At 40.5% G+C, this 26,714-nt stretch overlaps 1 protein-coding gene across 3 annotated transcripts; it reads right to left on the bottom strand.

The window, feature by feature from the left end:
- Window positions 1-10,933: 10,933 nt before the first annotated feature.
- On the bottom strand, window positions 10,934-26,160 carry LOC109044639 (testicular acid phosphatase homolog). 3 transcript variants are annotated; one of them, XM_072303305.1, is made up of 8 exons: window positions 26,143-26,160; window positions 25,693-25,847; window positions 24,410-24,508; window positions 16,567-16,806; window positions 15,298-15,477; window positions 13,453-13,576; window positions 12,203-12,414; window positions 10,934-11,144 (listed from the first exon to the last, which is right to left on the bottom strand). In XM_072303305.1, the coding sequence occupies exons 2-8, from the start codon at window positions 25,837-25,839 to the stop codon at window positions 10,968-10,970; spliced, it is 1,179 nt and encodes a 392-aa protein (XP_072159406.1). In that variant the 5' UTR covers window positions 25,840-25,847; window positions 26,143-26,160; the 3' UTR covers window positions 10,934-10,967. The 3 variants fall into 3 exon arrangements, with proteins under 3 accessions (XP_072159406.1, XP_018918010.2, XP_018918009.2); XM_019062465.2 differs by lacking the exon at window positions 26,143-26,160 and having other exon boundaries at window positions 16,567-16,803; window positions 25,693-26,132; XM_019062464.2 differs by lacking the exon at window positions 26,143-26,160 and having other exon boundaries at window positions 25,693-26,130.
- Between the last annotated feature and the right edge of the window lie 554 nt (window positions 26,161-26,714).

Here is a 26,714-nt window from a genome sequence, read left to right as displayed (position 1 = left end):
GGCGAGGGCTCGTTAAATTTTGATGATTACCGCCTGCTGCACTTGTCATCCCCTCAAAGTCTTGCCAATTAAAAGGTAAACCCACCGCACATTTTCTAAAAATTTTATAATTTTGTATTTCGTATTTTGTATTTTTGTGGTGGTTAGTCCCAGGGCCGGATTAAGAAGGTGGCCACATGGGCAGCAGCCCATCGCGGCAAATTTTGCAATTTTTTTAAATGTAGGTATGAAAAAATCGGATTCAGAAATAAAATTGTCAATGAGAAAAGGGAACGAAATCTCTCTTTTCTGAGAGTATAGTAATTTCTAATTTTGTCGTTTTTCGGTGAAACAAGAAGTAGCATCTTTAATTAGTAGAGTGAAGAGAGGAACTAAACACGCAATTTGGCCTGGAGCTCAACGCTGAGAGGAATGATGACAAGGACTTGAGATGAAAAAGACAAGCCCTCCGCGCGGCGATCGGCATGCAACACATATTAGCGCCTACAAGTCTGCATGAATACTTCACCCATTGCGTCGAACACAGTTCGTGCAGCAGCGGTCGGTCGGCGTGAAACGCATAGCGCATACAAGACTGTAGAAACACTTGACGCATTGCGCCAAACACAGTGCGGTCAGCGTCGCAGCGGCGGAAGTTAAACTTATAAAACCACATTTATGTTTGTTCTTTCATAATTTTTTGGTTCATTTCTCATAAATGGAGGACCTTTTCCACATAGAGATACGTTTATGGAACTTAACTTTCGCGCAAAGTTCCGTGAAATTTTGCTAGTAGTGTTGACAGGGCTTTCGCAAAAAATGTATCCAACACGAGTATGTAAACGCGTCTTACACAACCCTCCCCCTCCGGCACGTTCACTTGATGGTTTTTACTGATGTTTCAAAACGAATGTGAAGGGGGCGGTAAAATACAGGCGGCCCATGGGCGGCAAGTAGGTAAATCCGGCCCTGGTTTAGTCCTTGTAATCTCCTACTAGGATCTGTTTCTGAAGTTTCACTATCTACTGGAGGATCGTTTAAACATTGTCCTTTTTATGATGCTATCCTGAAGTTGACGCCGTCCTTAGACCACCATTGGAAGCCGCTCGTATTACGCAAGGTGTCTCTGCCGACTGTTTGACCCCCTCTCCTCTTTTATGTGGGTATGGAAATCCTGAAGACTGTTTCCTCACCTTTTCCCTCAAATATTTCAGAAAATAACAAACAGAAACAAAACATACGGATTTTTTTTATTTTATTTATTTGTATACATTTCTTTTTAAAATAAGTACTTTAGATGTGTGACCCGGACTCTACGGTAGGGATATCGACGGTAAAACTGCAAAAAACGCTTCGCCGCAAAATCTCCGCTCATACCTTATTTTTAGGAGGAGACCTAACAAACATTATGGCTTATCATTGTCATAGAATGTTCATCACACAGAGAATAAAAATCATCGAAGTTTTGAAGAAGTGAGGTTCACTGGAAGAAAAAAAAAACACACATTGGGTCTAGAGTCCAGACTCTTAAAGACATCGACAAGAAAAAGTACTCTTGATTCAATCAGAATCTAGCTTAAATCAAGAACCAAGCCTCTTAATTTAAGCGGATTTCGTTTTGATTCAAGCAAAAATCCGATTGAATCAAGAGTATTTTTTCTTGTCAATGTTTTCAGGGGTCTGGACTCAAGATCCAATGTGTTTTTTTTTCCAGTGTTCGGTAGTTTTCCACTTAGAGCTACCTAACCTCGCTACTACCTTTTGGACATTCTATAAAAATACAATTTTCACTAAACTTGAAGTACTTTTGGCCCGACGCACGAAGTTTTTTTCTCCGCGTTGGCTGTAAAATGAACGATATCCCGCGAAAATCCGACATCGCGGTGCTGCGGTGGCAGCGGAAGTGTGGTCAGGGACGCAAGCTCGGGGCGACGGGTGGGGGGAGGGGGGTGTGGTCATAAGTTTTCCGTTCATCAATTACCGAACCGCGCGGAGTGGATGTCATAATCCGGCGGATCCAGTCGCAGTCGGCGACCGGGATTCTCTCACGGTGTCGCGGATTCCCTCTTCGCGCCGCGAATTCGTCGCCCTTCGCCTATAACAAGAGCCTAACCACACCTTGCGATGAACCCTACCGTCCGTACGACTCAATGTTCTTCCGGGCTCATCTCGATGCGTGGTTACGCCCTTTCGTACGGGTTCCGGCGCCGAGAGCGCGAAAATGAAAACTTCGCCCGGTTCCCGCCTCGAGAGACATTGATCCGGCGGCGGTCATCTGGTCAATGCACCTGGACCTGGTGGTCCGCGCTCCCGCGCGCCGCGGCGCCGCCGCCGGAAGCGTCTGATGTTGGTCCATGTTTCAGCCGCTTCACCAGTGGCGTGGCGTGAATGATCGATTATCGATATCTCGCCATTGGAAGCCAGGCCCGCCACATCCCATCTCGGGCCCTGGATACCAATTTTCTGGCCCAGGCCCCTAGCACAGGGGGGGGGGGGGGGGGGTGTCCGGGGGGCCTCCCCCGGGAAATTTTTGAAATTTTAAATCTATTTGGACGCATTATGAAGCTCTTATGATGGAGATTCTCCATCAATTTCTGCAGAATAATTACGCCTTTTTGTTTACTTTCAGCACCAAAAACTTTCGAATTGTTGCATTCAAAACATGTATACATTTTTTTTGAGGGGGCAGATGATAATTTTCAATTCTATGGGGAGCCGGGCCCCCTGGACTCCCCTTTCGTACGTCAATGGCAAGGGAGTTAAGCCATTGAAGTCGAGGATGCCCAGAAAGGAGCCTCTTAGCATCCGACAACGGAAGAAAATGAAACACAGTTACTAAAAATATCATTCTACGTATACTCAAAATCTTGAAAATCTCTAAAAAGGTAAGAAAAATTTTATAGTGCCCTAGCGTGTTTTTGAAACTATATTCACCTTTTGCGGAATTTTTAGGGTAATTTTTTCACTTTTCCCTACGAGACAAGGGTTACACATGAATTCGTAGTGGTTTGTCACCTGCGTCACGGGCCCCTCCAGGGCCCGGGCCCCGGTACCAGGGACCCAGTATCCCCCCCCTTGTGGCGGGCCTGTTGGAAGCTATGGTAAAGAATCGATTACTAAGGTGTTCGTAGCGAACGCCCTAATAATCGATCTTTTTTCATAGGTTTGAGTGGCGTATCAATCGATATATCGCAAAGCACGCCACGCCACTGCGCTTCACGCCGTTCGTCACTCTCATCAATTTATCTCAATTTTCACGTGAACCCTGTGTTGCCGTGCTAAGGAAAAACGCCGTATGAGCCTTCAGGCGTTGCCTCATTTCCTTTGACAAATTACCAATTTACAAGAAAATTTGTAAATATTTTTCTTCCACACGGAGAAAAAAACCTCGTGCGTGGGACCCGAAGTTTAGGTCATATGGATCTCTGAAGTTTTCGGATTGAGCATCTAGACAGTTTAGGTCTAGCTGCCGAGGTTCGGATCACACATCTTAAACTCCAGTTCTTACGTCTGAAGTACCTCAGATGTGAGAACCAAAGTTTTTCGGATGTGAGAACTGAAGTTGTTCAGATGTGAAAATTGAAGTACTTCAGATGTAAGAACTGAAGTTTCAGATGTGTGATCCAAACCTCAGCAGCTGGACCTGAAGTGTTCAGATGCTCAATCCGAAAACTTCAGAGATCCATATATATGACCCAAACTTCGGGTCCCACGCACGAAGTTTTTTTCTCCGTGGCAATTTCTCAGGTAATTTTGCTTGCAATTTGGTCTAAAAAGTCTGATAATTTCAAGGAAAAATATCGAAAATTCTCCTCAAAAATTAACATTTTATTGGTGAAAATTCGAAAACTCGAACGTTCATACGGCGTTCTTCCTTAGCATGTATAAGTGTGGTCCATATAACTCCTTAGTCTCCGGGCATCATGTGAAAATAGACGCACACCCTTACGTCAGGGGAGCAACGTATTCTCTGCCGTGCTAAGGAAGAACGCCGCGTCGTATGAACATTCGAGAGTTGTAAGTTTCCCTCGATAAAATGTGCATATTCGAGGAAAGTAATGAATATTTTCTCTTGAAATTTTCAGGACTCTTCGGTAAAATCGCGAGAAAAATTATGTGAAAAATTGAAATAAAAATATTCATAAGTTAACCAGAAAATTCGTGCTTTATCAAAGGAAATTTGGTAACGCCTGAAGCTTCATATACGACGTTCTTCCTTAGTATAAAGCATGTGGCAGTTCTGTCGTCGAGACTTCCGGCTTCCTCGTCGCCAGCTGGAGTCTGGCATTTGAAAAAGGGACTGAAATCGTCCCCCTGACGTAAGGGTGCACTTCAGTTGAGAGGCTTGGAGGACAAGGCGCATCAGTGCAGTTTTTGAAAACATCGAGATATCAATGAATTTAAGTGAAACTGGTCTCTATGCATATTTTGTGAAAAATCCGTTCCCAAATTTCAATTTTTGACATAAAAAAATCAGTTTAAGCTTTCTTTCCGGGATAAGGATCCATGTAATGTCGAAACTTCAAACGCGTGTTTCTCGAAATAGCAAAAATTGCACTTATGCGCCTGCGCTGGGTGCAGACAAGGCGTTTCTTGGTTGTGTATCTCAAAATCTCCGCGACCGTTTCATCCATTATAAGGAAAGCACGTAAATTGCACGTAACTGCACGTAATTTGTTGTAAGTTTTACGGAATATTTTCATGACTTTACATAGTGCTGAAAACGTAATAGCCCCCTTCAGAATAAAAAGTAGCACTGGAGATTCAGAAACACTTCAAGTGAGACTTACCCTTAAGCACCCAACACCTCAATTTTCACGTGAGCCCTGCTTTACACATGAATCCATGCTTTCTGAAGCTCATACGGAAATCGAGATGCGCCCTTACACCAGAGGAACGACGAAATATCGAGGAAACACGTGCCGTGCAGTTAGGAGATTCATACTCCGTTGACTGGAAAATATGTTTAAAATAGACCGTGCTGATAGGAAGGGACCAAGAAATGTTGGAGAGGAAAATTTGAACTCACTCCTATGAACATTATGTGAAAAAGAGAAGGAGAATGTGCGCGAAAAATTGTCACTACTCCATCTGAGAGTGCATGCAATAAGCTGAGTTCGCAATAATTTTTATTATTTTTTTCCTAGTGTCAGAAACTGTTGAAAAATAGATTTAAAAGTGAGAAAATGAACGCGCCTCGTGATATCATCAGGCGGAATTTCTCGATTAAGCACATTTATCTATTCACCAGCGGGGCGATTATTGAAATTTCTTGTTTGTCGGGACGACATAGATGACATAGGTTAAAAGGCGGAGCGTGATTGGTCGGCTATGTCTTATCGCTGCTTTGTCGTGCCTTTGTCAGGAGGAATGATCGACATACTGTCAGAAACTTAAGAGGTGCCGTTAGCTTGTCGATCATTCCACCTGACAAAGGCACGATAAAGCAGCGATAAGACATAGCCGACCAATCACGCTCCGCCTTTTAACCTATGTCATCTATGTCGATCCGACAAACAAAAAATTTCAATAATCAAGCTGCAGGGCCGGATTTACCTACTCGCCGCCCATGGGCCGCGTGTATTTTGCCGCCCCCTTCACATTCGTTTTGAAACATCAATAAAACCTCCTCCGGCACGTTCACTTGATGGTTTTTAATAAAAACCATCAAGTGAACGTGCCGGAGGAGGAGGGGTGCATAAGACGCGTTTACTCGCGTTGGACACATTTTTTGGGAAAGCCCTGTCAACACTACTAGCAAAAGTTTACGGAATTTTGCGCGAAAGTTAAATTTTCGTAAACCTATATCTGTGTGGACAAGGCCTTCCATTTATAAGAAATGAACGAAAAAATTATGAAAGAACGAACATAAACGTGGTTTAACGATTTTAACTTCCGCCGCCGCGCCGCGCAGACCGCACTGTATTTGGCGCAATGCGTGAAGTATTCCGACAGTCTTGTAGGCGCTATACGTTTCACGCCGACCGCTGCTGAACGCACTGTGTTGGACGCAACGCGTGAAGTATTCATGCATCCTTGTAGGCGCTATGCGTTTCACGTCAACCGCTGCTAACCTCACTGTGTTTGACGCAATGCGTGAAGTATTCATGCAGTCTTGAAGGCGCTCATATGTGTTACGTAACGATTGCCGCGCCGAGGGCTTCTCTTTTTCATCGCAAGTTCTAGGCATCATTCCTCTCTAAGTCGCGCCGTTCCAGGCCAAATTGCGTGTTTGGTTTCTATCTCAACTCGACTAATTATAGGTGCTGTCTCTTGTATCACTGAAAGACGACAAAATTAGAAATTACTATACTCTCAGGAAATGAGAGATTTTGTAGCCTTTTCTCGTTTGTAATTTTTTTTTCTAAATCCGATTTTTTTATTACCTACATTTAAAAAAATTGCAAAATTTGCCGCCCCTAGATTTGCCGCCATGGGCCGCGTCCCATGTGGCCTGGCCACCCCCTCAATCCGGCCCTTAATTCCTCATTCACCACAGGCCATTTGGTCATATCTCCTCCAATAATTGTTCTACATGGAAACCAATCCTTATTCTTAGATTTTTCAATACCCTCTACACCTAACCACCTTAATGCTTTATGCTTGGGCCCTATATGTATATATATTGGGCTTTGGGTATTTCCTCTATAAAGTTACTCCATATACCTAAAAGAAGCAAATACTAAGGGTCATAGTTGCATAGAAAATTGCGCCCAGGACCTCACGCCAACTCGCATGCAACCGAACAAAATACAAAATTGCAAATTTGTCCTCGGCATTACCTTCACTGAATTCAACCCTTTAAATTTACCTACCGCACTACTCGTGCATATTGGTCAATTAAACAAGTAGCGATAATCTGATCGAGGCAAAGGTGGGTTCGGGTCATAAGGTGATGGGAAGCGAACTATAACATACACAGAACCTTTATGGATATCGACGCCAATACTTCGTCGTATTAAAAATTTAACCAGCAGATCTTCGTTGCTTTAATTTTGGCGTCATCCAGTAGCTCATTTAATTTCAATGCAGGTCTTCCTACAAAAACTATATTTTGCGAGGAAAATTGGCAACACTGTTTTTATGCCTTCCACACTCAGCTGGTTGGGTCAACGACACTCATCCTCAGTCTGCGCGCGAGACATGATAATCTCGCGTTGCCGTGTTTATGCTGATTCATTTATTTTCAGGAGTCGGTCCTCATAATTCTGCCAGTCAGATCCGACAGGGGCACTGATCATGATCATAACCACGCGATTCAATTTTGATTTGGTAGAGTTGATGGGGTTGTTTTCCAACGTTGCATTTTTCAAGCGGTAACAAAAAGCCATCTTTTCTCTCGTCCAGATTGTAGCAGTCATTAAACTATCCTAAACGTAACTAAATTAACTTATACATTTCTCTGATAAACTTAGTGCACTCAGATATGAAAATATACCAAAAAGGCAAATATTTCGAGGGAAAAGTCGAATCAAGAGGACCCGTTACGGCGGGACCAATTGCCAAACCCGCCACGACGGAGCCTATCTCAGCTGAAGACTTTCAATTTAGCTGAAATATTAAAAAAAAAGAAAAAAAAAAAACCAGAGTAACGAATGGCTGGGTACTTCAAAGAAATAAAACATGACAGATTTCAAAAAATGGGTTTTGGAAGTTTCACTGTTCTGGATCGTGAAATATTTCAGTTCAATTTTTTTTTGTTATATAATTTTCGTATTTACTGTATCTTGGTTTTCAAATAAAATTATTTGACTGATCAATACTAAAGCAAATCAGTTCGTGTGATTCCTCTTTTACCCAATCCGCAAAAAAATTCTCCGAAATTATAGTAAAAAAGCTGTCCTATAAAATGGCAAACTCCTCAAAAATGAAAAAAGAATGGTAAATAGTAATACCCTTTGTGTTATGAATAAAGTTTCTTCATGGAAAATCTTTATTTCCTGTTTCAAACCGGCAACACCGTGCTGTGCCGAAGTCAAGAAGTGGCCGAATTTTGGCGCTCGCGCGTCGCGCCTCCAGGAGCGACGGCCTTTGACGATGTTGCCAGACCTAACAACGAGTATGAGCAGATATACTGCTATTGTTACCGACCTATTGAATAATCTGTCTTAATTTTATCTTCTTCTTCCCTCTCTCTCGTAAACCCTAGTCTCCCCTATTTGTGTGCTCCTTGCTCCAGTTTCAGGGCTTCCTTCACCCTGTGCATTCAGCCCGATCTAACACGGGTTTCTTGTTTTTCTATTTCTGCTGTCTATCGAATAAATTAGATGTAAATCAATACACAGGAACGACATAGGTATAATGAATTACTTCTGAAATTAATCAATTATGAACATGGTCGCCCAACGGATGATATCAAATTCGGAACCAAATGAAGTCTTTGTTCTTTGATCTCTACGGGCTTATTCTATCGTTTAAGTCTCCAAAATATTTAGCATCATTATTTTGAGTTAAGAACTTTAATGCCGATACTTCATCACCGATGATTGTTCGAGGAATGATATCATATTCGAGACCAAATCAATTGTTTTTTCTTTGATCTCTACATTCTTACTCCATCGTTTAAATCTCCAGGATATCTAGGATCTTTATCCTGAGTTAAGAACTTCTGATGACCGTAAACCATTACTAATGATCGTCCCCAAAGGTAAGCGAATGATATCAAATTCGGGACCAAATCAATTATTGTTTGTTTTTAGGTCTCTACATTCTTACTCCATCGTTTAAGTCTCCAAAATATCAGGGATCATCATTCTGAGTTAAGAACTTTGATGTCGGTAAACCATCAGTAAAAACGTCCCCAAAGGTATAGGCGAATAATATCGTATTCGGGACCAAATCAATGCTTGTTTTTTAGGTATCTCTACTTTCTTACTCCATCGTTGAAGTCTCCGAAATCTGCATCATCGTCATGCTGAGTCAAGAACTTTGATATCGATAATCCATTTATTCTAAAAAGACTCGACCTACTCTGAGTCGGAGGGCAAGATATCTTCAAACTTTGTCCTCTGTATTGAGCAGAGGGTTGTCCGCAATTTTTATTTTTCTATCAATTGGACGTATTTTATGCTGGAAGGAACCGTTGCATCCAAACCCTACGCACATAGTTCCTTTTAGTATACATGTGTCCAATTATCGATCCACTACTTTGAAGCTCGACTATATTAAGTAAAAAGTAAATGATACTCTGTATGAGATTGATTAAGATTTTAGGATTGAAAAGTTAGAACTTAGAGTGCACAAAACTATTAGGAAACATTTTCTTTCAGCCGCATGATAAGTAGAGGTTTGATTATTTCGAATGAGAGCTCGTGTCAGCGTACTGTTTTCATTGAATGCTAGATCTTATGAGTCTTAAAAACCACTTGAAACTTTGCTGATGCCATTAGGAATTTTTTGCATCACCTCATTCCTATGGGTGTACAATTCGAAGTTTCGCGCACGAAGGAACGTAACTCCATGTTACAAAATTGACTCAAACAATTCAATTTTTCACCAGAGTAAACTGGCATACTTTTCGTCAACAATTTGTCTAATTTTTGCATGAGATCAGAAGAAAAACTAGTGAAATTTTCAGTTAGAAATTATCCTGATAAGAATGCAATTTGTAAAGAAAAATCTGGCAACATTGAAATTTAATTACGTTCTTTCGTGTGAGGAACGAGAACGACGAGTTGACAAAGCCAGGAACCCAACCATGCGATCTCTGCCCAAACCGAACTGGTTCCGCAGCGACAAAAAACCGCCTTCATTTCGAAGGAATGCAATTCTTGTTCCTTCACCCACCCGCGAGATGTTATTAGTAAGTATTTCATTTACCAATTTAGTAGGATAAAAATTTGTTCTTCAAAGATTATAGCTCTGACACTACTTTCTCTCTATTTAAATCAGACGGTAAACTGTCCACACGATTGATTGATACTTCTTATAAAGATAGCCTATGTGTCAACAGTTGCTTCAATTGGACTTCATTATGCATAAGAACTACAGTTTCTGGCTCGGTTTAAAAACAACGTATGTACCATTAGTTTCCCTATGCACATAGGAATTTTTTTGGATGAGCCAGAAAGTGTAGTTTCGAATAGCAAAATGCAGTCCAATTAGTCGTCTCCCGGTCGACGGCACGTAACTCCATTCCGAGGTTGCAAAATTGGCTCAAACAATTCAATTTTTTACAAGAGTATACCTGTGAATTTTTTGCTCAAATTTGTCTGATTTTCGTACGAAATCAGGAGAAAAATCTGTAAAATTTTCGGCTTGAAATGCATAAGACTCTCCTTGTAAAAATGCGATTTGTGAAGGGAAATGGACCACTAGACAAGGTACGAATTTCAGCATTCTGATCCATGTTTCTTCACCAAAATTTCACGTAAAACACGATGGGTACAACGAAAATTACCGAAATCAACTCCTTCCGAAGATATTCAATGATTCTTGGTGCGTGAATTGAAACCACCCGCCCATGAAAACTCAATGCTCTACGTGACTCACATCGCGCGCTAAACGTTATCACGAACGTCTCTGCGATAAAAAAAAATCTGGCAACCTCAATATTGACGCTTTGGCTCAGCTATAGCAAATTGCTTATAGTTCGAACAACACATGGTGAGAAATGAACATTGCTCGATTGAGAAGCTTGCTGAAACTGTTGTAGTGCGCAATTTGACTCACGTAGAGCTTTGAGTTTCTTGTGAGCGGGCAGTTCAAAATCCGCGTGACCAATGTAAAATAAAAAGGTTAATATCTTCGTTAGGAGTTGGTTTCAGTAATTTTCGTTGCGCAAATCGTGTTCTACATGAAATTCTGGTTAAGAAACATGTATCAGAATTCTTGAATTTGTGCCTAGTCTAGTGGTCCATTTGGCAACATTGAAATATAGTTACGTTCTTTTGTAAGGGAAACGCCGAATTTAGTTTCGAATTAGGATAAATCAATGAGAGATCAAAAAAATAAATGCGTCATTTGAATAATCGATTCCGAAGGAAGCGCTAATTTCTTCTATTTTGACATGCCTCATCAAAGTTGGTGATGATGGAAGATTGCATGGCAGCTGAAAAAGAGTCAAGATCGCACATGCCGTCATCAACCGTGTTTTGATCATATTCGCAGCCTTGAACTTTCAAAATTTCCAGATTTTCGTCCGAGGTACTCTTCTTATACAAAATCTGAAACCAGAAAAACGTGCAAATATGCTGTAATTTTCCTCTTCTTTCGCTTTTTTCTTTCAGAATTTAGCCAGGTACAAGTAAATATATTTATTCTATTTCCAAGCCGTGCGTCATAGCGTGCGATGGACTGCGGACATATTAATTACGGAAATAAATGTGTGCTTCAGGACCAGACTGTTGGTTGGATATGATTTTAAACCACCCAAATGTTTCCCATTCCTCCGAGAGGTTTTCTTTCTTTAAGTAATCTTATTAATTCTATTGGTGACAAGAAAAAAATCATCGAAGTTACACCAGGAGCATGGTAAAGATAGCTAGAAAGAGGAAACTCATTCGACAGTGACGATTTTGCAAGTCGACAACACCATTTAAATCCATTGAAAATATCGATTTTAGGTGAGGCAAGCTCCCTCGCCATGAATCGATTGTTTTACATACATTTAAACGGATGAAAAACAGAGCCGCCAACCTTTAAGAATCGCCACTGACATTCGATAATTCTCGTCGATCATTATCCATGCATCAAGTAAGTTTGATATTTTACAGACTTTTTTCGGGGTAGGTATATACTCTGGGGTATATACTTTTCATTTTGTAAGCTCTATGCCTTACGAAAAATTTTAATAAGTTCTAGTAAGGGAATAAATTTAGAAAAGCTATATACCTTATTGGTATAGATAATCTTTCTAGCACCTAGTCCTGTACAAGAAAAAAATAGTTGTAAACTTACCACTATATATAATACTCTTTTCGAGTCAAAGACTAAATTTCATTTCCTTTAATTCTATTTGGCTCTAAAATTACTTTAATAAAATTATAATTGCTTTAATTGAACTACATTTTGCAATAAGGAGCTACAAGTTTTGGTTCATCCGTAAAATTACCTATGTGCATAGGGAAACTGATAGCACACACGTTGCTTCTAAACTGAACCGGAAATAATAATTCCTAATTGCAAAATGTGGTCCGATCGCCTCTCAATTGGAGTTTCATTGGACTTATTTTAAAGTGTAGAACCTACTATTAGTACAAAAAAATTAGTGGAACTTACGTACTTTAACTCTATATTTGTCCTTGATCTGGTGCAGTTCAATAATTATAACAGCTCCATAGTCTACTTCCGCTACTTCTCGACTAATTTTCAGGCCTCCCCAAAGACGCACAATAGTCGCGTCATGCGCTGAGTACAAGCTTAACCGCCGACCAAAATTATTTGAGGAGTTAGTTTTCTTTGCCATATTTGACAATATCTCGTTTATCAAAACTCCTACAGCAATAGAAATGAAAAATATATGAGTGAAAAGTGAAAAACCATCATGTAAGATTATCCATCTCATGTAACCGTCTTTCTCGCTAATCTACGTCCTGCTGCACGGTTGATTGGGTTTTTAAATGATTAAACTGTTCGGCCTTTTCGGCCACGCCAGGAAGTATCTTTCCATATCACAACAAGGGCGTTTTTTATGTGTCGCCACTCTTTCTTAAAGAATTATCTGTGGCAACTTCATTATTCGCTAATCTACGATGCTATGCTCCACTATTAATTGGGTTATCTAAATGATACAACTATTCGATCTCTGAGGCAACGCTAGGAAGTATCTCTTCACAATGAAGGCGTTTCTCATGCATCGTCAATTATTCGGCCATTGAGGTTATATGGTTACGCGCTGTCTCCGAATATGCTGCTTGTTAGGAAAATGCGCCATCGTGAGTGCTTTCTCTACCGGTGGCGAGGCAAGAATAATCGATTATCGATATTTTCCCATTTGGAACTGTCGTAAAAAATCGATAGTTAAGGTGCTCGTTGTGAACACCCTGTTTATCGATCCTTTTCCATAGGTTTAAATGACAGATTAATCGATATATCGCAAGCACGCCACTGCGCGTTCTCTACGAAGAGAGACGTGACGCGACTGACGTCAGTCACGTGCTTTGCGATATATCGATTGATCTGCCTTTTAAACCTACGGAGAAGGATCGGTAGACAGTGTGTTTGCAACGAACACCTTGATAATCGATTCTTTACCACAGTTTCAAATGGGGAAATATCGATAATCGATCGTTCACGCCACGCCACTGACTGGCGTGAGGCATTTGATGAAGAATGTGATGATATGTCTGTGTCTATACGAATTGGACTATATTTTGCAATTTGGAACTATAAATTATAGCTCGGTTTAAAAACAACGTATATGCAATTAGTTTCCCTACATAAGTGTTTTTCCAGGAGAGCCAAAATTTATAGCTCCAAATTGCAAAATGCAGTCCAATTTTCCCCTAGCAAGAGGGAATTTTAGCATACTACCTGACTCAAGTTTTACATAGACAGGTGATTTAAATTTTCCTAATTTTCCCACAAGAGCGAGTGATCTCAATCTATCTAGAACATCTCCTTGAGCCCATTGTGGTAATGGTAGGCCCTGTTGTCCCTGAAAACGGAAATATTTATGGAGTATACTCATTGACAATAATCGCCTCATGTGAGAGAAGTATATTTTAAGACACTTTCAGAGACCCTATAGACTCGAAATCTCCTTGAAAGTATGCTAAGCATTGAAATAGCCTATGATGCATAATTAAGAACCTCTATAACGCCTTAAAAAGTTGGCGTTTGGCGTGGCATAAATAGATTGATCTGCCGCTTAAACCTATGGAAAAAGATCGATAAATAGGGTGTCAGCAATGAGCACCTTAATAATCGATTTTCTATACCATACCTTCGAATGGGAAATATCGATATTCACGCCTCGCCGCCGATAAAAATCTAAAGAACACTCGATATTGGAGAGACAGAGGGCGAAAGAGTATTCCGGAGAAAAGAAATGGGTTTTTCGAACTGATAGATTCAACTAATCTATTACACGCAAGTCCAACCTCTGCAAAATCTGGAGTGAAGCTGTTTCTTCACGTTGAATTTGATTCTGTCGATGTTTGGTTAACTATTCTGCCGTGCTAAGGAAAACGCTGTAAGAACCTTCAGGCGTTGCCAAATTTTCTTTAATAAAACGCGAATTTCCTAGTAAATTCATGAATATCTTTCTCCTAATTTTTCAGATAATTTAGTTTGTAATTTTGCTTAAAGATTCTGAAAATTCAAAGGAAAAATATTCATAACCTCATTAGAGGATCAACATTTTATCGAAGGAATTTTGGCAACTCTCGAATGTTCATATGGCGTTTTTCCTTAGCACGGCAGCATTGGACAAAGCGTACAGGCAGGAAGACGGCTGACGCGTCTCCCAGAAAAGAGACGTAACGATAATTGCAGTCTCCCGGAATGAAGGCGCTTTATCTTTGCGCGGACATCCGCAGTCTGCAGTACGATACAGGAGGAGGAACTGGTGAATCAATTAGAGGACATCGTATATATTAATGTGCTTTAGCTTCATTAGTAGGTAGCGTATACAAACAAGAACTTACGCTATCCAGCCGTACGTTTAATTTCCACGTCTAATATTAAAGAATGTGAATCTCTATTAGAAGTAACGGTAGATTTGCCACTCTTGGTGTCTTGGTTGCACTGAATTGATAGCTAAACTTAATAATCATGTTTCAATTGCAAGGTTTTTAAATTAACGATCCCACTACTTTCCGACGGCTTATTACTTTTTTTTCAGAAAACTTTATTGTTTGACATTTTCTCAGAATTTTTTTTCAACTAGGAAGAAAAATCAAGGACATTTTTTAGATATTCACGGAGAAAGAAACTTCGTGCGTGGGACCTTAAGTTGAGGCCATATGGATCTCTGAAGTTTTCGGATCACGTATTTAAAAACTTGAGGTCCAGCTGCCGAAGTTTGGGTCAGACATCTGAAGTACCTCGATATATACCGAATGGTTCGGGTCACACATCTGAAGTACGCCGGTACGTACCGAAGTGCCTCGATGTCTGACTAGAACTTCGGCAGCTGGACCTCAAGTTTTTAGATAAGTGATCCGAAAAGTTCAGAGATCCATATGACCTCAACTTCGGGTCCCACGCACGAAGGTTTTTTCTCCGTGTTGTGCTGAGTGGGATGGGTTCTCGAATAAGAGTAAAATACGATAAGATGTCTGCATTATAGCAAAACGTGACACGTGCCCTCTGCATTTTGGCATCAATACATCCTCACAATACAGTAAAAAAAAAGTTCAAAAAAGATATACGCACCACGACAAGAAGGTTGTCATACAGACGATTGACCTCTGAATACCCATCTACTTGGAGACCACTTTCTTGTGAAAGATACTTCAGAAATTCATCATGTTTGTTTATTTCTTGTTGAAGTAGAGCTCTTGTTTCCCTCCTTTCCCTCGATAGCAACCTGCATTGTTTAGATACACGAATAATCTGTAAATGAAACAAACGTAAAGCGTGCATCAGAAGAGAGGCGTGAATGATCGATTATCGATATTTTCCCATTTGAAGCTATGATAAAAAAATCGATCATTATGGTTTTCGTTGCCAACACCTTATATATCGATCCTTTTCCAAAGGTTTAAATGGCAGATCTCGTTTGATCCGAAGAGTTGACTCCACAGTTTGATTCGCCTCAAAGAACGACACGCCTAGGGAAACTTGCGTTATTTTTTGCTCTTCGTCACATTTCAGCCAACTATGTTATTTTTTTCTATAAGTTTAATTAAGCTAATAAGCCCAAAAAAAAAAAAAAAAAATCTGCAGTCTTTTTTACCGTTAACATTATAAATAAAGACGACTTGTCGCAGAAAGGAAAATAACAATCTACAATGATAAAGCTAGTGCATACATCATGGGGATAACTTTGCTGTAAAAAGGATATATGTACTCGTAAATGGACGTATTTATGCTGTAAGGAACTATGTAAATAGGGTTTGAATGAGACATAGTTCCTTTTAGCATATAAATACGTTCAAATGTACATATAGACGGTGAAACTACCAAACCACGTATTTCGGTTTGCGACGTTGCAGACTTCCTGTCGAACTTTATTTAAAGAAGGCAAAACTACTCAACTTCAATTCTTGAAAATCTCTTTGAGTTTTCTTCTCTGAGCGAAGAAAACTCTGTGTAAACTTGAAGGAATGATATTGGTTTGTTCTCCTTCCTAAAAATCAAATGGGAGAGGAGATTCTTAAACTTCGCAAACGAGATAAGTGGTCTGGTAGTTTCAGCGTCTATACGTGTGATATTAGTTTCTGTAGCAGGGAGGGTCGCCAAATAGACCAAAACTATATTTTATAAAGCTACCGCAACCCGCAGCTACCCGACCGGAATTTTTTGTTTAGAGGTTTAGCTCTCTGACTCTTATTCGGCTGATTTCACGTTGGCACTGAATATTGCGGAAACCTTCCACGTCCGCAAAATACTCATCCCCCGAAATATTCCTCACATTGGAGTAAAATATCAAATTTTCTTACTTTTAAGTGAAAGAGCACTGAGGAAAGATAACTAACTTACGTCATCGCAACCACTGTTGAGAGAGTGAACAGGGATTGGCTGCCACAGCAAATCTGGGTTCCACATCTGCGTTCCGATTGGTGGGTAAAGACCTGCCAGAAGAAGCTGCACACTCATTATACAGCGATCCAGACGACTCGAAAGGACGAAAATCTCGGCTGGAGAATATGTTGTAGAGAGGAACCCATCATACCGACGCCTCAAGAAGCATCCAAGATTGAACATACTTTCTTTCCCCTTCTGGAAAAAGCTCGCAGTCAAGATCGTGTTTTTCTGATGTTTTGTTTATGTGGCTAAGTGCTGAACACGAAGGAGGGGTCCATGAATTCCAAAAAATAAAAGTTGAGATGATATGTTAACCATGCTCGCAAGTAGGACCAAATTTAGAATGGGGGCTAGGGAGCTCCCGGTGGAAACCCCAGCAAGATGCGGAGAGAGCAGCAGAATACGAAAATTATGAACATTTTTCTTTCTTTTTTTCCCCTTTCTTCCCCTTTTTTAAAATTTTAATGAACTAAAAAATTATAAGTCAAAATGTAATATATTTTACTCTTTCTTTGACGGCAAAAGCTGAAAGAAGACATGTAAAAAATTACGACAAAAAACATCAAATGAAATAAAAAATAATTGTTTGGGGGCCTGTTCTGTTGGTTCTTGGTTAAAGTTAAAGCTACTAGAAAGTAAATTTACGGTAGCGGCACAGGAAAACCAAAAAACAACGCGAGGACGCTACTTCAATATTAAACTTCCACCGCCTTCTTAAGGTGCAGGGATACAACTATTTGAACTCTCCGGAACGCATGTGGTATTACGCTTCAATTGAAGGCGTTTTCGAATCTTCTGTATTTTCATGACGAGATTTTCCAAATTTGTTAGCGTTAAATTGTCGATTTGAGATCCTTTTATTATTTAGTTAAATTATTCCTGCTTAATAATTTTTAATTATTCTGCAACAATTATCTTTTTGCGAAATACAATCCTGGCTTTAGCGCCCTTAAACTACAGCCTTAACGGTCGAAACTTGAGTAGCGGAAGAGGAAAACCGAAAAACAACGCGGGGACGCTACTTCAATATTAAGCTTCCATCGTCTTGCTAAGGCGCAGGGATACAACTATTTGAACTCTCCGGAACGCGTGAGGTATGACGCCTCATTTGAAGGCGTTTTCGAATCTTTTGTATTCACATGACATGATTTTCGAAATTGTTTTGCATTATATTGTAGATTTGAGTTCTTTTTATTATTTAGTTAAATTACTCATGCTCCTTAATTTTAATCATTCTGCAAAAAGTATCCATTTACGAAATACAACCCTGGCTTTAACGCCCTTTAACTACGTTAGTTGTTCGCATTTTAGTTTAGATTTAAGCTCCTTTTGTTATTTAGTTAAAATACTCCTGCTCCGTAATTTTTAATTATTCTGCACACACTATCCATTTGCGAATACAACCCTGGCTTTAGCGCCCTTAAACTTCGTTATTTTTTTGCTTTTCATTGTAGATTTGAGTTCCTTTTGTTATTTATTTAAATTATTCCTGTTTCTTAATTTTTAATAATTATGCAAAAATTATCTTTTTGCGAAATACAATCCTGGCTTTACCGCCCTTAAACTACGGTCTGAACGGTCGAAACTGTAGTATCGGCACAGGAAAACCGAAAAACAACGCGAGGACGCTACTTCAATATTAAACTTCCATCGCCTTGCTAAGGCGCAGGGATACAACTATTTGAACTCTTCGGAACGCGTGAGGTATCAGGCTGCAATTGAAGGCGTTTCCGAATCTTCTGTATTTACATGACGAGATTTTCCAAATTTGTTTGCAGTATATTGTAGGTTTGAGTTCCTTTTGTTATTTAGTATTATTATTCCTGCTTTTTAATTTTTAATTATTATGCAAAAATTATCTTTTTGCGAAATACAATCCTGGCTGTAGGCTTTAGCGCTCTGAAACTACGGCCTGAACGGTCGAAACTACAAAAGCGGAACAGGAAAACCGAAAAACAACGCGGGGACGCCACTACAATATTTAGCTTCCATCGCCTTGCTACGGCTCAGGGATACAATTATTTGAACTCTCCGGAACGCGTGAGGTATCACGCTTCAATTAAAGGCGTTTCCGAATCTTCTGTATTTATATGACGAGATTTTCCAAATTTGTTTGCAGTATATTGTAGGTTTGAGTTCCTTTTGTTATTTAGTATTATTATTCCTGCTTTTTAATTTTTAATTATTATGCAAAAATTATCTTTTTGCGAAATACAATCCTGGCTGTAGGCTTTAGCGCTCTGAAACTACGGCCTGAACGGTCGAAACTACAAAAGTGGAACAGGAAAACCGAAAAACAACGCGGGACGCCACTACAATATTTAGCTTCCATCGCCTTGCTACGGCTCAGGGATACAACTATTTGAACTCTCCGGAACGCGTGAGGTATCACGCTTCAATTGAAGGCGTTTCCGAATCTTCTGTATTTATATGACGAGATTTTCCAAATTTGTTTGCATTATATTGTCGATTTGAGTTCCTTTTATTAAATAGTTAAATTATTCCTGCTTCTTAATTTTCAATTATTATGCAAAAATTATCTTTATGCGAATTACAATCCTTGCTTTAGCGCCCTCAAACTCCAGCCTTAATGGTCGAAACTGCAGTAGCGGCACAGGAATGCCGAAAAACCAAACCGGGACGCTACTTCAATATTAAACTTCCATCGCCTTGCTAAGGCGCAGGGATACAACTATTTGAACAGCCCGGAACGCGTGAGGTATCACGCTTCAATTGTAGGCGTTTCCGAATTTTTTGTATTTACATGACGAGATTTTTCAAATTATTTTGCATTATCCTTTAGATTAGAGCTTCGTTTATTATTTAGTTAAATTACTCCTGCTTCTTAATTTCTAATTATTCATCAAAAATTATCTATTTGCAAAATACAATCCTGGCTTTAGCGCCCTTAAACTACGGCCTTAACGGTCAAAACTGCACAGTAGCGGCACACAGGAGCGGACTGGTGGTCGAAAAGTTAGGAGGAGACCTAAATGTAAGGGCCCCCCCTGTCGGAGAGGTCCATTTCTCCAGACCCCCCACCCCCCCGAAATTAAAATTCAAGATCGACAAAGTTTTGTACTCGTTTTGTACCCAAATGTACCGCAAAGAAAAAGTTTTGTACCCATCATGTAAAGTACGTACAATTAAAACGCAGGAGGGGGGCTGGAGAAATTAAGCCCCCCCACCTCTAAAATTCTACTCTTTTTCATCGCCAAAGTTTTGTACTAGTTTTGTACCGAAATGTACCGTTCGAAAAAAGTTTTGTACCCTTACGATAGAGGAGCTACGGGGGGGGGGGGGGTCAAAAGTGGGGGGGCTGGAGAAATATTTTTGAAATAACGGACTTACGTACTCGAAAACCCTCAGGATGTACTCTAGGAGTTTTGTACCGAAATGTACCGTCGAAAAAACCGCACTTTTTTTACCGTACGGCCTCCCCCAGGGGGGGTACCCCCGCCATGGCCCCCTTCCCGTGGCAGTATTGAACGGGCCGTTTCCGTACCCCGGGTGATTAAATCAGAATGTTTCTTTACTCCTTTTAATAGTACTAGTTTAGTACCGAAATGTACCGTTCGAAAAAAGTTTTGTATCCTTACGATAGGGGAGCTACGGAGGGTCAAAAGTGGGGGGGCTGGAGAAATATTTTCGAAATAACGGACTTACGTACTCGAAAACCCTCAGGATGTACTCTAGGAGTTTTGTACCGAAATGTACCGTCGAAAAAACCGCACTTTTTTTACCGTACGGCCTCCCCCAGGGGGGGGGGGTACCCCCGCCATGGCCCCCTGCCCGTGGCAGTATTGAACGGGCCGTTTCCGTACCCCGGGTGATTAAATCAGAATGTTTCTTTACTCCTTTTAATAGTACTAGTTTAGTACCGAAATGTACCGGTCGAAAAAAGTTTTGTACCCTTACGATAGGGGAGCTACGGGGGGGGGGGGTCCAAAGTGGGGGGGCTGGAGAAATATGTTTTAAATAACGGACTTACATACTCGAAAACCCTCAGGATGTACTCTAGGAGTTTTGTACCGAAATGTACCGTCAAAAAAACCCCGCTTCTTTTAATGTAAAGCTCCGTTAGGCTCTCCAACCGATAATTCCCTGAGCATGATACCTCTGACTGGGGCAATATTGATCTCACCGTTTCTGGGTCCTTCGCGTTTAAAACAGAATGTTCAGGTGTTATCTTTTAAACATCCATGTTAAAACAAAATGAGTTTTTCTACAAAACCAATGCCTCCTAACCCACACGGAAAAAAGGGGTTTTGGGTCGGGACCCGCGACGCAGGGCCCTTCCCAACACCAGGGGTAGGTAAAATTGCTTCATCTAAACGTGAGCTACATCTCTTTGCCCTACCTCTAGTTGGGGCCCGACTCTAAGCTCATTTTTTCCGTGCAAGGCCCCTTTGGAGGGCGGGGGTAAGTATGGTGATCCATTTAATTAAAAAATACCGTTTTACATTTTTCTGCAAATTTCGGTACCTTCTCATCCGAGGGTTAAGGGTTTTTCACAGAATTTTCATGCATCATTAGTATATATGCTTTTTTCATATTTATTTCTGGAAAAAGTTGCATGGTTTTACCTCCTCAGAGCAAATGCAATTTGGCTCCCTTACTTAAAAACTAGTGGGCTACTCCTTTCAAGGGGAGGTAACAGAACTCAAATTCTCAGAAAATGCATTTTTGTATACGTCCTCATCTGTTTCAATCTGTTCTAAAGATTGTTTACTTATTTACGAAGAATAAGAGAGTCGCTCCCTTAGTGACGTTGTAGCTCTGACAGTAATGAGAGATCAGAGAATGTTCCATCGATTTGACTTTAAAATTGCCTCATTTACAGAAAACATGCATTTTGCGTGCGAGGCTGAATTGTAAGTAATTCCTTGAGGTAAGGACTTACCTTCATTATTTTTAAGTCTGGTGGAAAAGGACTTATTTTGTCATGTGCACTGTAAAAATCAACGATTGACTCTGAGTGAATAGCCGGCGTGAAAAAAAATCCAGCGCGAATTTCGCATCGTACTCCGAGTGAATAGATCAGAGCGTAAATATCACGAACGACGGACGAACTAGTTGAGGTACCTCAAGTACGGACCAACCGAGGAAAAAGCAGGGGATGGGCCCTGTTTACACGAAGAAAGTATTTTTACGTGAATTAATTTTCATTATTTGCACATTTATTCATCGCTTATTCATTCGAATACCTCGATACAACGACGGGCCTTATACGGGCTTTCTTCCTCGAGCAATCATGACATCTCAGAATAATGCCAATATTTGACCACGGGGAAGCTCGTGTTGCCTACGCTTGCAACTGAAGGAAAACTATCAATGAGGAAAGGTAAGATGGAAGCCATATAGTACTGCATAAAAAAAAAAAATCCCTGATGATTCCCGATTTTTCAGGTTGTTAGAGTCCCTGATATTTCTCGTAATTTTGGGCAAAGTTTATGACTTGTGGTTGAAACTTTTTAAAAAACAGGTAGGAGGACTCCTGAACTCAGTCCTCCTCAGTCCTACTAGAAATATTCCTTACCTCACGGACCCCCTCTCCCGGGCTCTACAGGAGTGCACACCGTATGGGTTTTTTTCCACGTGTTTGGCGTTGATGCCACCGGGAAAATCTAAGTCACGACAATCTTATTTTTTTTCTGTGTTACTTTTAGAAGAAGACGAAGGCTCCTCCAAATGAAGAAAGACTTTTTGGGGAATAGCGTGTTTAGACCTGTTCTAACGAAACAAAATGAATAAAAAGAGCATACTTACCTTTGATGTTGTGACTTGTCTCTCCGGAATACACGCTCAATTATGTTATAAAAATATCTGAAAGTTGGTTTGGTCGTATGGCATTAATCGAAATACAAAGATGCAATAAGAAGTGGTTGAATAAAATTAATCGGACGCAATACACTAACACTCTAAAAATATAAGTATATCCAAAACTTAAAAAAACTGTCAATGATCCCTTTAAAAAATGCATTTTTTCAATGATGAAAAGAAAGATGTCCCGAAAGGAAATAACACCGGTTCTACTACATTCGCGACGAAACATTTCGTAGCCATTCCGCAAAGCTGAGGAAAGAATGTCTCAGAACAACTACAAAACTGAACTGTTCACTCCACAAAGCAAATCGTTGACTTCTTGTATAAGATTGATAACAGGGTGCATTTTAGTACTAAATTAATACAATTAAAGAAGTAAAGAAACATTCAGATTTAAACACCCAAGACATGGAAACGGTCCATTCAATACTGCCACGGACAGGGGGCCATGGCGGGGGTACCCCCCCTGGGGGAGGCCTTAAGGTAAAAAAAGTGCGGTTTTTTCGACGGTACATTTCGGTACAAAACTCCTAGAATACATCCTGAGGGTTTTCGAGTACGTAAGTCCGTTATTTCGAAAATATTTCTCCAGCCCCCCCCACTTTTGACCCTCCCGTAGCTCCCCTATCGTAAGGGTACAAAACTTTTTTCGACCGGTACATTTCGGTACTAAACTAGTACTATTAAAAGGAGTAAAGAAACATTCTGATTTAATCACCCGGGGTACGGAAACGGTCCGTTCAATACTGCCACGGGCAGGGGGCCATGGCGGGGGTACCCCCCCTGGGGGAGTCCGTACGGTAAAAAAAGTGCGGTTTTTTCGACGGTACATTTCGGTACAAAACTCCTAGAGTACATCCTGAGGGTTTTCGAGTACGTAAGTCCGTTATTTCGAAAATATTTCTCCAGCCCCCCCACTTTTGACCCCCCCGTAGCTCCCCTATCGTAAGGGTACAAGACTTTTTTCAACCGGTACATTTCGGTACTAAACTAGTACTATTAAAAGGAGTAAAGAAACATTCTGATTTAATCACCCGGGGTACGGAAACGGCCCGTTCAATACTGCCACGGGCAGGGGGCCATGGCGGGGGTACCCCCCCCCCCCTGGGGGAGGCCGTACGGTAAAAAAAGTGCGGTTTTTTCGACGGTACATTTCGGTACAAAACTCCTAGAGTACATCCTGAGGGTTTTCGAGTACGTAAGTCCGTTATTTCGAAAATATTTCTCCAGCCCCCCCACTTTTGACCCTCCCGTAGCTCCCCTATCGTAAGGATACAAAACTTTTTTCGAACGGTACATTTCGGTACAAAACTAGTACAAAACTTTGGCGATAAAAAAGAGTAGAATTTTAGAGGTGGGGGGGCTTAATTTCTCCAGCCCCCCCTCCTGCGTTTTAATAGTACGTACTTTACATGATGGGTACAAAACTTTTTCTTTGCGGTACATTTGGGTACAAAACGAGTACAAAACTTTGTCGATCTTGAAATTTAATTTCGGGGGGTGGGGGGTCTGGAGAAATAGACCTCGTTCGGGGGCCCTTCTAAGAAAGGTCCGGGGGTCCTCCTCCGTCAAATTTTGAAAATTTCACACTTTTTAAACACGTAGATATGATTGGAGTTGGATTCTACAGTACTTGAACTTCAAAATAACTTATCCTCAGGATTCATCGGGGGTCCCTTCATCACAAATGCTTTTGGCGACCTTCCATGTCTCTTAGAGACAAATTTTCAAAGGATTCGGGGCCTTATAGTGATTGAAATGGATAAGAACATATCAACATTACGGGGAAAAAACGATGACTCGAAAAAAACTTAGCCGCGGGGGCCCCTTCGGGACCTCCGCGGCAAATTGTTAGGGGGCGATCGACTCCTCGCCCCCTTGGCCAGTCCGCCCCTGTCTCTATCACAGTCTGAAAAATACCGATATTGTATGTACAGTATTTTTTATTAGTATTTTTTATGGTATTTTTTACCTGTAATAGCGCTCCCAAACCTTCCGGCCACGCTGACTCTCCCTGGTAAGGGTCGAGAGGGTATGTCCTTTCAGGTGCCCTCTCGCCATGTCGATGGATCTGTTTCAAAAAGAATTGACTTTGAAATACTCTGTCGTGCTCAGGAAAAACGCCGTATGAGCCTTCAGGCGGTTCCGAATTTCCTTTGATAAAACACGAACTTTCTGGTGAACTTATGTATATTTTCCTTCCAATTTTTCAGGTAATTTTGCTCGTAATTTCACCTCAAGTCCCTGAAAATTTCGAGGAAAGATATTCATAACTTTCCTCAAAAATTCACATTTTATCGAAGGAAATTTGGCAACTCCCGAGCGTTCATACAGCGTTCTTCCTTTAGCACGGTAGTACTGGCGTATTCGTAATTTTTTTTTTCAATGTCTTGTTGGGCCGAAATTGTAGGATTCTCTTTCCAGAGAATGGCGAATTTGCAGGCGTCTGAAATTGATTAATTTCGTGTTTCAGTAGAAATTACTAACAATATAAGTGAACGGAGCACGAGGATAGCCGTGGTTCATAAATTGAACTATAATTGGAGAAGATATGACAAAATGATCCAATCTGCTAAAATACATGCGTTTAAATGAGAATTGCCGCCAGATGATGTCATTGGGCGGTTAATTTTCTCACTTTTAAATCTATTTTTATACCATTACTCAGATCCGGAAAAAGTATAAAAATACTGAAAAAGCAGCTCTTCAAGCACTCTTCGATGAAGAAATAAAACATTTGAGCGCAAATTCTCCATTGACCCTGTTGGCTGACTGGATAAAAGTTCAGATTAATCTGTTTCTCGCCTCTTTTTTCAAGGTGAGTCCTTCAAAGTTGGGGGCTTTTTTTTAAATAGTGACTAAGAAAGAGGCCGTACCTCTGTGGACTGAAATCCGTTTTTAGGGAGCAGTTTTCGTTAGTTGAGTTAAATAATCAGAGTGAAATAAAAAAAAAAAAAAAAAAAAACCTCGGAAAATGCCATCGAATTATATTAAATTTTCCCCCCGAAAAAGTCAAATCTCAAATGCCGACCAGGGGAAGTTTTTTTTTTTTTTTTTTTTTTTTTTTTTTTTTTGTCGTCAACTTTATAGGGGGAGTTTTTTAGGATTGGGTCGGGGTGGCTACCGCCACCTAGAGTTGATTTATGATATCTTGCACTAAAAGTTGGATTTTTGATTTCTTAGCGGTTCATAATCTTTGACTTTGAGGCGGGCTCTTAATGCTATATAGATAAAAATAAAAAGGTTCATACTCACAACGCTCACGAACCGAAGTGTCGCTTCTGCTGGAGGTTTTCTCTCGATTAAAAAGAACCCCACGCACGCACTCAAAACGGAGGTTCCCAAGACCAGGGCTAAAATAATACTGATTTTGTGGCTCTTAATGCAGAGTGCAATGGACATCTCCCCGCCTGATACCATAATAATTAAATTTTAATTTAAATAAATAAGAGAATATAAGATTAATGAGTATGTATACCGTAATAAAAGAACACATAAGAGGTATACCAAATAAGAGAAATAAGAGAGAATCAAAACCTAGATTTTTACTTTCAATGTCTTTTTCACGTTTCAATATGAAATAGGGAATCACTGTTTAACAGAGATATACTGAAATCGAGTCTTTTAGATTGGAAAAAAATATTTTTTCAAAACAAAAGGAAGCATCATATTGATTGAATTTACCGCACGTGATTTTTCACAGACCTCTACGTGATAATCATGGCTCTCGACCATAGGCAGATCTAGATACTTCGAGCGGGAAGGAGGGGTGGAAGGGGTGGGGGGGATTCTCCCAGGAAAAATTCGAAATTTTACACCATCTAATGTGCAGTTTGCAGTGTCAATTTCGTCGGCACTAAATATAAGCGTCCTCCCAACTACTATCTTCATCTCCTTCCTTCTTTCTCCCTTCCCTCCTCTTCCTTTTTTCGAGCGAAGGGAGGGGGAGGGGGGGGAGCTTACGTCCTCTCCGTCCCACAGTGGATCGAGTCAATCAGGGAGATCGAACATAAAATTTTAGGCTAAAACTGCAAATTTTGATACTTATTTCGTCACATTTTAAAGTTTAAGGGGTGCCTCTAGAAAGAAATTTCGCGAAGGAACCAATGAAATCACTTTAAGAACCTCAAAATTTTGTATAAATGGAGTTAAAAGCTTTTAAAGTTTCCAAATTTTGTCCGACCTCTCCTATTGACGCAATCCAATGTGCGCCCCCCTCGGTTCCACCTACGCTCTCGATAACGTAAGCACCTCAAAAACGTCTCACATTAGCTCAT

The sequence above is a fragment of the Bemisia tabaci genome, chromosome 8 (genome assembly GCF_918797505.1).
Source record: "Bemisia tabaci chromosome 8, PGI_BMITA_v3".
Classification (NCBI taxonomy): domain Eukaryota; kingdom Metazoa; phylum Arthropoda; class Insecta; order Hemiptera; family Aleyrodidae; genus Bemisia; species Bemisia tabaci.
This window is presented reverse-complemented; position numbering and strand designations above follow the sequence as displayed.

Coding starts and splice junctions, on each gene's coding strand:
- LOC109044639 (XM_019062464.2), bottom strand. CDS start 25,857: ATGGTATCAGGCGGGGAGATGTCCATTGCACTCTGCATTAAGAGCCAC. Junction 13,577..15,297: donor ATGACAACCTTCTTGTCGTG/GTGCGTATATCT, acceptor TTCCGTTTTCAG/GGACAACAGGGCCTACCATT. Junction 12,415..13,452: donor CTATGTAAAACTTGAGTCAG/GTAGTATGCTAA, acceptor CTATTGCTGTAG/GAGTTTTGATAAACGAGATA.